This window comes from Triticum dicoccoides, chromosome 2A (genome assembly GCF_002162155.2).
Source record: "Triticum dicoccoides isolate Atlit2015 ecotype Zavitan chromosome 2A, WEW_v2.0, whole genome shotgun sequence".
NCBI classification, from domain to species: domain Eukaryota; kingdom Viridiplantae; phylum Streptophyta; class Magnoliopsida; order Poales; family Poaceae; genus Triticum; species Triticum dicoccoides.
The window spans coordinates 759,651,597-759,661,687 of NC_041382.1; the positions used below are offsets into that span (position 1 = coordinate 759,651,597).

The window sequence follows — 10,091 nt, forward strand, 5'->3', positions numbered from 1 at the left end:
TTTAGTAATTTTTAGCACCGTATGCAACTGTAGATGTTCATAATTCGGCCCCGCATCTTCATGGTCATAGCCGAATAAGTGAAAATTTTACAGGAACACATGTGTCGTCATCAAATACTATAGCATATAATGCACAATCTACGCAATTCAAGAATTTCGGCAACACTCACAAATCATTGCCGAAAGAATCTGGAAGTATTGCGGAGCAATCCCTTCCAGAAGCGGTTGTGGCTGCATTAAAAAATCGCTTGGCAAAAAAAACAATAGAATTAGTGCTCTTTCCCTTGAACAATATGAAAAGGGGTTGTTTCCTGATTATGCTGCAATAAAGGCTAGAGTTTTGCAGGAAGATGAAACTTCATCAATTGATAGTATTGATGAGAGAGCATATGGTTATACAACAGTGCATACACCTCCACCTAATACTGCAGCATATTATACACCCCTACACAATTGCAAAATTTCAGCAACACTAACACTTCATTGCCGAAAGATCCTAAAAGCATTGGGGGGCAAACTAATCTAGAGCGGACTAAAATTGAAAGGGGAATTAAAAAGCTTTGCGTGATAGGGTGCAAGTACTTTGCCAAAAGAAAATTGATAGGGAATTAGCTCAAAGAAAAGAATCCTTGCCAATTGATATAACCGGTGAAAAGAATGATGATTCAAAAACTAAAAGTGTTTCGGTTGAAAAAGCCGAATCAAGTAGTATATATTCCGAATCCATCAAATTCAAAGAGGCAAACATTGTTGAGAAAGAGCATGGAAAGTATAGCAAGACAGCCATATTTAATTTTTCTGAATTTAATGGAACCTATTTCCTGCCTTATAAATAAAGAGGCAAACATCGTTGAGAAAGGGCTTTTCATAATGTCAGCCAACTTCAAGGTTTTCCCATGCATGAGCTGTCAGGTTCAGCTTGGCATCTTTCCTGTAGATGAATCTATGTTCAGCTGGTCTGATCCTCGTACCATGTTTGATTTAGAACGTGGCCATTCTGTAAGGCTTGCTTGGCGGGCTGGAGCGTCCTCCACGTCTCCATGCAACGGCAACCGCACAGTCCTCCGGGCCGGGCCGACTCCATCTATCGGCGGCGGTCGGCGTCGGCACCACCGTGGCCGACGGAGCCTTCCATCTGGCCCCGGCCGCTTAACCCAGCTGCGCCACATGTCCCGCCCCCGCACCGCCTGCGAGATCGCCGTAGTGGATTCGTGCCAACGCACCGGTCAGCAGAAGCAGCGTGCCAACACAACACCGGTGAGGCGGTGGCCGCTGATCAGCGGCTACGTATAGATAGCCATGGCAGGCACGCAGCTCGTTGCGGCACCGGCACCCCGACCAACTGATCGATCGATCAACAATGGAGGCCGCCGTCGCGTACCTCCTCCTGCTCCCGCTCGCCACCTGCGCCGTGCTCCTCCCCCTCCTCCTCCTGCTGCTCCCGGCCTTTCGGCCGTCCAAGGCCAGCCGCCTCCCGCTGCCGCCGTCCCCGCCGGCCGTCCCGGTGCTTGGCCCGCTGCTCTGGCTCTGGCGCGCGCGCTCCCGCCTCGAGCCGGCCATCCGCGACCTGCACCGCCGCCACGGGCCCGTGCTCACCCTCGGCTTCCTCTCCCCGCGCCCCGCCGTCTTCGTCTCCGGCCGCCGCGTCGCCCACCGCGCCCTCGTCCAGCACGGGCACACCTTCGCCAGCCGCCCGCCCGCCATCGCGCCCTTCGTCGTCCTCACTTCCGCCCAGCGCACCGTCAGCTCCGCGCCCTACGGCCCGCTCTGGCGCTCCCTCAGGCGGAACCTCGCCTCCGGCGTCCTCCACCCCTCCCGCGTCGCCCGCCTCTTCGCGCCCGCACGGCGCTGGGCGCTCGCGCTCCTCGCCTCCGACCTCGAGAACGAGTCGTCCCGGAGCGAGGGCGGCGTGGTGACCGTTGTCGAGTGCCTCCAGTTCTCCATGTTCTCGCTGCTCACGTACATGTGCTTCGGGAGCAGACTGCCGGCCGGACGCGTCCGGCAGATCGAGGCCGTGCAGAGAGAGCTATTCTCCTCCTACATCGGCTTCCAGGTCTTCGCCTTCTGCCCGGCGCTCACCACGAGGCTGTTCCGGCGGCGGTGGAGGAAGGTGATGTCCATCCGCAGTAAGCAGGAGGACCTGTTCATGCCACTAATCGCAGCAAGAAGAGAACGGAGCCTGCTGACGGCTGACGGTGGCGACGGCACCTTGGCGTACTGCTACGTCGACACGCTCCTCGCGCACCGGCTCCCCAAGGAGGAAGAGGATGGCGGCGAGCGCGCGCTCTCTGAGGCTGAGATGGTGAGCCTCTGCACGGAGTTCCTCACGGCCAGCGTCGACACCACGGTGACCGCGCTGCAGTGGATCATGGCGAACCTGGTCCGGCAGCCGGAGATCCAGGCGAGGCTCCGGGATGAGATCGACGCGGCGATCACCAACGACCACCAGGACGCCGTCGCGGAGGAGGACCTGTCGAGCATGCGCTACCTGAAGGCGGTGGTCCTGGAGGGGCTGCGGCGGCACCCGCCGGCGCACTTCCTGCTGTCGCACGCGGCTCCGACGGAGGCGTCGCTGGACGGGCTACGCGTGCCGGCGGCCACGTCGCTGAACTTCTCGGTGGCGGACGTGTCACTGGACGAGGAGGTGTGGAGCCGGCCAGAGGAGTTCAGGCCGGAGCGGTTCCTGGACGGCGGGGAGGGCGCCGGGGTGGACCTGACGGGGAACCGTGAGATCAGGATGATGCCGTTCGGGGCCGGCCGGAGGATCTGCCCCGGCCTCGGGCTGGCGATGCTGCACCTGGAGTTCTTCGTGGCCAACCTGGTGAGGCGGTTCGAGTGGTCTGCGGCGGAGGATGGCGGCGGCGTCGACCTCGCCGAGAGGCCGGAGTTCACGGTGACCATGGAGCAGCCGCTGCGCGCGCGCGTGGCGCCCAGACGCCCCCGGCTAGTTCGGCCAGTCTGAATGTGTGCGATGGTTACACGTATGGGTAGGGTGCACATACGTTGGCCATTGTACAGAAATATAACAAACAGCGTCCTACAGACGTATCAAATAAAGTAAAATTTAAAATTAATTAAAAAGCTGGAATAGCTCAGTTGGCCAGAGCGTGTGGCTGTTAACCACAAGGTCGGAGGTTCAAGCCCTCCTTCTAGCGTATTTTTATTTTTTTGGTATTGTAATTTTTTTTACAGATATTTGTCCTTGCGATTGATTTATGGTTTTATGCATATTAACTTTTCATGCATGTATACCCGCAAAAAAAACTTTCATGCACGTATTTCATAAAAGAAAATCAAAATGAATTATTTCAATATCATGTTTCATGACTTTCTTTAATATGGGTCGAGTTTGCAAGAGAATAAGTATCTTGTCGAAGATGTGCAGATTTTCTCTTGTTTCTAGAGCAATTTTTTTGTTAATTTTTCAAGATTGGCATCAGAGGGAGAAAAGTATTATTTTCAAAATCAAATGTGTTTTCCTGCAATATTTATCTTACTGTCCTTTTAGATATTTGTCCGTGCAGTTGGTTTCAGATTTTATATCAACTTTCGTGAGCCTGCCGGCACGGGGTATGTTATACAAAAGTGTAATTTTAATATCATGTTTTCCTGCTATATTTATTTTACTGTTTTGACAACTTTGGTAGAGAATAAGTACATGTTGAAGATATGTAAATTTGCCTTTTCTATATAATATATATATAATGCATTAGTACCCTCAGTTTAAGAACATGATAACACAATGTATACCATAGCTTTGTTCCAAAAATGTTAAAACTTTTGTAATGAGAAGAGAACATTGCACACAGTGGCATGTATGCTGACATACTACATATGATCCCATTTTTCAGCACATGTAAGGGTACCACATCATCATTTTTTTTTTATGTTTAGCAACAAATTATTCTGACAAAGGTAGAAGGCCATGGGGGTTCATCGTCATTGTCAATCTTTATTTTTGACACCAAAAACGTTCCACCGAAACCAGAAGCTCACGAGAATCAACCTGCAGTTGGATGGTTAGAGGGACTGTAGTATCCTCAGCCCACCTCTGGTGCTCGCATTTATTTCTGGATTTATTTTAGGATTTTAGGCGATGCGCATTCAGTGGGAGGAGACGTTCCCGTCAACGACGAGGTGCCTACGGTGATTTCGTAAATTTTAAGACGATATACCGACTCAGTTTTTCGAAAATGCTCATAAGGATAGGATGTGCGTGTGTATGTTCATAGAGGTGAGTGTATATGGGCATTTGTGTCTGTACTAATGTTAGAAAAAAAAAAGAAATCAGAAGTTCACGAGGCTTCTAATTTGTCCTCGACAAATTTATTGCTATAAATTCTTGCAGCAATCTGCGTGGTACTATCTAGTTTTGTAAAAGCTTATGAATTTTGAAGGATGGTATTTATACAGAGATTTTACTCTTTTTCCAGAATATTGAGATTTTAATTTGACGCTGTTTGGAATAAACAAATGGCTATCTTGATTCCAATGAATTTCATATTCACACGGTCTCATTTTATATTGTTTCCTCTATGTGTCTACCATTGTGTGTCTCTCCTATATGACATCCAAACAACACGTGAGAAAATTTCATGCCGGTTTTTTCCTAAATGTATTTTTGAAACCTTTTTTTGACATAAATGATATTCACTCGTTGTCGTTCCTTTTTACACCACTGCAATCTTTTAAGTTTGAGGTCCGCATTTCAAATCGGGGCCTATACTTTGGGCCCATACAGAATGGGTTGTAGCTTACCACTGTCTCTGGAGGCCCAAGCACACTGGTGAGAGACCAAATTCTCTTGCCCACACAACGGCGCGCGACGGCGAACCTCTCAGGGGAGAAAAGGCGACGCGACGGCGCTGGAGCCGGCGGCCACTCCACACCCCAGAACGCGCTGACGGGAACGAGCGGATCAAGGCCAGGTGCATCGGCGGTGCCCACTGCTTCGCGGCGGTCTTCACCGGTGCCGTGGGGATCGCGCCCTCTGCAGCCGACTTGTAAGCATTCTCTGGTCTTTACTCCTCGTCTGCACTTGAATTTTCAAATGTGACCGGGGGACTGCCATTTTGGGAGATTTTTCGCACTTCGAGCACGGAGGCCAATCAAATCCGATTATCTGATCGAAACCATGATGTAGAGTTCAGGATAGTTTTGCAACTCAGGCACAGGGATGAGGCCGGCACATGTTATTGTCTAGCAGCTGTATGATGAAATGCTTAAGCTAGATGCGGCGATTGTAGAAGTGCTTTCTTCCATGATTGCTCGAGCTCTTTCTACCTTGGATTCTTCCATGTTCTATTGTGGCCAATGTGCGTCACTACTCACTAGACATTGTTTGGATGCGCAAGGCTTGGGTCCAATGGTCACTCACAGAATTGGCTTACCTCACGGATTTTTTTTCCATCAGGTTTTGCACTTGTGGCAGTCTGGACGCCTACGATCAAGTAAATCATGCGGACAAAGCTTTGGATGAGATTTGCCCCCTTCCTTTCAAAGCGTTACATCTCCACCTGCCGGACATCCCCACTACCTCCATCTTCATCGAGCTCGGTAATACAACCATGGCTTTTTATTGGCCTCGGTAACCCCGGTGAGAAGTACCAATCCACCAGACACAATGTAAGTTCTCCTTCTCATCTTTTGTCTGGAATTCAGTGGCCCGGCTTTATTCTCAGAGTTCCTTTGTGTTGTTTCGCCTTGCAGGTTGGGTTTGATATGATAGATGCATTTGCAGAGTCTCAGGGCATATCCCTGACAACGCATCATTTCAAAGCACTATTTGGTGAAGGTTTGGCTCCATCTGTAATCTCTCAGAAAGAATGTTTCTCTTTACTCTTTGAGTAATCCATATTCTGTTTTCAAAGTACCAAAGACTTGAATTGACTTAAAGTGCGGGCCTTCCGCAGGGGTGGTAGATGGTGTCCCTGTTTTGCTTGCCAAGCCTCAAACATACATAAATCTGAGTGGTGAATCTGTAAGCAAGCAGTTTTGGAAGACTTATTTAAATTTTATACTATACATTTTTCATGCGATGCAGTTCATTTTAACTGGCTTGACTGTGAACCACGACAGCATGTTAAATGCTTGTGATGCTGACACCCCTCTGTTTTTCCTTTTCTTATTATAGGCTGGTGCACTTGCTGCATATTATAAACTGCCACTTCACCGTGTCATAGTGGTAAGCACTTGTTTTCTGATCTTCATCGGCGCCACCTTATATAGTGATCTGACTTCTCTGTTTTATGAGTCTTAGGCATATGATGACACGGACCTGCCATGTGGAGTTCTCCGTTTACAACCTAAAGGAGGATACGGACGTCACAATGGGTTGGTAAACCTTAACTTTATGTGCTCTCTGAAAGAGTTTTATTCCTGTGTCAAAAGATTCCAAAGGGAAAACAATGTATTCATTCCTTGTGTTTAAATACAGAAATAATAAAAAGCATAGATCTGTAATTTATCTGTTTAAAATGTCAGACCGTTGTCTTAGACCTGTAATCTAGTCTGCTGGTATGCCCTTAGGAGATACCTGTTTCAGTGAACTGGTAAACATTATGTTACTTATCTTCGAGAAACTGAGATTGCCAGAACTTCTTTTTCGTTCTGTAGTTTTTTTTACAGGAGGGAAAAGCTTTGCCCATTTCATTGATAAAGCAGGTGTACCGAATTAGTAATTATACTTCATGTTTGTTGTTGTATCCCTGCATGCACATGTTTTTTCTTTTCATTTTTATCATGCCACCATGATCCTTTTAGTACACTTGTTTCTACTTGCCATTTAACATAGACTTTGACTTTGTGCTCTGTTGAAAACTACAGTTTAATACAAGTAAAATGGTATTATTTTTGTGACATATAATTCAAGTTTTGTTGGTCAAAATTGAACCTCAAATTCATGTGGGACGTGTGAATAGGGACGTAGGGAGTGGTCAGTTACTGAAAATCATCTTCAGAACATAAGCACTCTCGAATGAGTGTGATAGAATGCTCCATCATTAAGTTTGTTATTTGTGTGTGAATGCAGATCGTTAGCTCTCTCAAATCTATGTGATGTTCCGTCAGATGAGGGCTATATTTAATCTTGACAGGAAACATTTACCTTGTTAGTTTATCAGGTTGAAGAGTGTGATCTACCATTTTCGCAAGAACCGGGAATTTGGTCGATTAAGGATTGGTAGGTTTGACAGCTGCAGGATTCAGATTTTATTTTCCTTTTCTGGACCCAAAAAAAAGTCATTGCTTGGCATATGTAGGAATTGGACGACCGCCTGGTCAGATGGATCCCAAAGCTTTTGTGCTTCAGAAGTTCAATAAGACTGGTCGGGAACGGGTAAATCTTTATTGCTTTTATCATGTAGTTCAATTTTGATGTTATGCTTCTTTTTATTATCGTTTCTTAATTGTTCTTACTTCTTAGTAAATTAATATTTTAAACACCTTCATTTGTTCTGTGGTTACATGATCATGTCCATTAATTTGCTAGGACAGGTATGACCAAACAATATTGTATAAGCAAGCTCTTAATTTAATCTGCTTCAGTTAAACCTTGTTGAATTTCTGCAATGTTTCTTGCAAATAGCAAACACTTAACTGAGTCAGCCCATTTTATGACTGCATTCGTCTATTGCCACTATTCTTTGCACACTAGAGCCAGGAATAGGAGGAATCATTTGGGCATTAAAATGGTTTCCAAAACTTAAATTTGGTGACCGGTATATTCTGTGATCAAACTAGATGCACACAGATATTGTGCTTCAAACTGAACATAGTCTGGCTGACTGACTGAGTGGAGGGGTGTTCCACACTTTGTCTAGAGTGCCGCATACATCAACCGGATGCTTAATGTGTTTTGTGTCTTCCTGTGTTGAACCTAGATCGATTCAGCCATAAAGGAGGGATGTGACATTCTGAAGATGGTGGTGACCAAGGGCTTGACGGAGGCGGCGAGGCTGTCAAATGTGGATCAGAAGTACAAGCATCTGGTCTCACATGACCAGCACTCGTAATTCAAGATGGCAACAAGCCGCTTGGGCTTGGAGAAATGTTGTGTGCTTTCTGCAAGGTCTATGTGCTCCTGTAGTATAAATCGCATGGTAAAAGATCTATAAAACCGACAGTTGTCTCACCCTCGTTGTAAATCCTGTTTTCTCGTCTCTTTTTGAAGGGGTGAATCATGAAGTTTTTTCTCCTAGAGTTTTCACAGGAAGGAAGGAAGGAAGAAAGGAAGGAAGAGCAGTCTACTTCCATTTCAATTTCCACCAGATGTGCTTATGTGGTTGCAATTTGTGAGGGTTTTTCTCGATGGTCTGAGGATGAGCAAGCAGCCTACGTGGCAAGCCTCAGGCACGAACAATGTGGATCTGGGCGTGGTACGGGCCGGGGACCGTCATCTCTATCTCATCTCCTGTCGCAAATTAAACTTGGCAGAAGTGTCGGCTCCCCCCCTCAAAAAAAAAAAGAAGTGTCGGCTCCCTTTTACCACAACCTGATCTCTCCACGTAGGAAACGCAGATCACTCACAGGCAGTGCCCCAGAAATGGCATGAGAAAGGCAGACCAATAATATGTCACAGCTCACCATTTTAAATTCAAGTTTTCAGCAAGGAAGGAAGGAAGCACGGTGGAGTGGACCGGAGCAGCGAGCGGCAGCCGGCAGCAGTACCCGTGGTGTGGGCGTCGCAGTGTCACCTCGCCCACACCAACACGTCTCTCTGGTGTCGTCTCCGGTGAGTCACAGAGAGAGCACGATGACCACCCGGGACTCGCAAGGGGCAGACGATGGATGGATGGAAAAGATCACACCACTGCCAGTGTGTGCCTGCCTGCGCGCTGTGGCCGTGCGTGGGGCACCGCTGCTCCGCGCACGATCCCAGTGATCTCCCTCCAGCCGCGTCTGCCACACGGACCCCCACCCCAGGCACCAATGCTCCGTCCCTCACTCCCTGCCCGGGGTCGACCCACACGGCCCAAACCAGGCACCAATGATCCGACCCCAGGGCCGCCCGCCTCATCACCTTTGCCTTTACTGATCCCGGCCCGACCCGACCCAGCCATGAAGGCAACCCCACCGGCCACCGCACTGGCTCTGGGCGCAGTGCGGCCGTGGAAGGAGGCAGCTGTAACACCATGCATGCAGTGCAGTTACCCCGTGCAGCCGTGCTGACTCACAGTGTCACAGCACGCGCTTCTCCGTCGGGTCAGCTCGATCGCCGGTCCGGTCCGTGTCATCACGGACTCGCCAGCAGCAAGGCTCCTCCTCGTTTTCCCCTTGGCCCCTTCCTCCCGCCCGCCCTCGGAAAAGACCAGTCGCCCCGCCGGCCGGCCGGACGTGCGTGCGCCAGCAGAGTTACAGTCAGTGTTACAGAAAGGAGGAGGAGGATTCCTCGGAGACCCCGAATCATATTTTTCAAAATTCCACGGGCAAGGGACCGACCGCACCGGGCAGCCACTGCTGGGCTGGTGCGCGCGCCGCGGCGGCAGCGTCTCGTGGAAATAGGCGAATCTTGACCCTCGCGCAGGGCCGGCCGGCCGGGCCGTTTGCCACTCCTAGATCGACAGGGCCAAGAAGAAGGGGAAGCAATGGCGGAGTTGGGTGGTGGATGGGGACGCATGCCTGCTCGCTCCGCCCGGCCGGCCTACCCCTCTACCCCTACGCGCTGGGGAGAGGAGGGGGGTGGTGCGTGGAGTGGCGTGCGGGGTGAATTATGGACGAATGATTTGGAGGAGGCGCCAAAAGCTGGGGAGCGCGGGAGCCTCGATTGGGCTCGATCTACAGGGGACCATGGACATCAAAGCTTTTCTCAAGATAGATTTGTGGGTGCGAGTGCGAGGTGGGGGCCTCCGCCGTGGTGCGAGTGGCAATGTGTCTTCGACATGGGTGGATCATTTGATCCTTTGTGACTCCCAGCACCGTGAGAGGTTATTTCATGCCGTGCCTCTTCGGTTGGGTCTTGAGGAAGAAGATCCCAGTCCATGGCAAAGTATCTTTTAGGCCAACTCCACCGCGCGACCCCAAACAGATGTTCGAATTAGCCGGATTTTGTCCCTTTGGGGCGCCGATGGGTTCGCCCGTGTCCGCCTTTGTCA

The 10,091-nt window shown here is 49.4% G+C and overlaps 2 protein-coding genes and 1 non-coding gene across 4 annotated transcripts; all 3 read left to right on the forward strand.

Annotated features, from left to right (window-relative positions):
* Positions 1 to 1,360: 1,360 nt before the first annotated feature.
* LOC119352348 (cytochrome P450 89A2-like) lies at positions 1,361 to 2,962 on the forward strand. The gene has a single exon (XM_037619017.1). The coding sequence runs from the start codon at positions 1,361 to 1,363 to the stop codon at positions 2,960 to 2,962; it is 1,602 nt and encodes a 533-aa protein (XP_037474914.1).
* Positions 2,963 to 3,081: 119 nt separating this feature from the next.
* TRNAN-GUU lies at positions 3,082 to 3,155 on the forward strand. Its single transcript has one exon. It is a non-coding gene; the product is annotated as a tRNA-Asn (tRNA).
* Positions 3,156 to 4,800: 1,645 nt separating this feature from the next.
* On the forward strand, positions 4,801 to 8,131 carry LOC119352350 (CRS2-like protein, chloroplastic). Of its 2 annotated transcripts, none has more exons than XM_037619018.1 (9): positions 4,801 to 5,003; positions 5,414 to 5,625; positions 5,710 to 5,794; positions 5,913 to 5,980; positions 6,134 to 6,184; positions 6,260 to 6,333; positions 7,122 to 7,180; positions 7,260 to 7,336; positions 7,881 to 8,131. In XM_037619018.1, the coding sequence occupies exons 2-9, from the start codon at positions 5,458 to 5,460 to the stop codon at positions 8,010 to 8,012; spliced, it is 714 nt and encodes a 237-aa protein (XP_037474915.1). In that variant the 5' UTR covers positions 4,801 to 5,003; positions 5,414 to 5,457; the 3' UTR covers positions 8,013 to 8,131. The 2 variants fall into 2 exon arrangements, with proteins under 2 accessions (XP_037474915.1, XP_037474916.1); XM_037619019.1 differs by having other exon boundaries at positions 7,891 to 7,964.
* The last annotated feature ends 1,960 nt before the right edge of the window (positions 8,132 to 10,091 follow it).

Coding starts and splice junctions, on each gene's coding strand:
- LOC119352348 (XM_037619017.1), top strand. CDS start 1,361: ATGGAGGCCGCCGTCGCGTACCTCCTCCTGCTCCCGCTCGCCACCTGC.
- LOC119352350 (XM_037619018.1), top strand. CDS start 5,458: ATGCGGACAAAGCTTTGGATGAGATTTGCCCCCTTCCTTTCAAAGCGT. Junction 5,795..5,912: donor CAAAGCACTATTTGGTGAAG/GTTTGGCTCCAT, acceptor GGCCTTCCGCAG/GGGTGGTAGATGGTGTCCCT. Junction 7,181..7,259: donor ATTTGGTCGATTAAGGATTG/GTAGGTTTGACA, acceptor TGGCATATGTAG/GAATTGGACGACCGCCTGGT.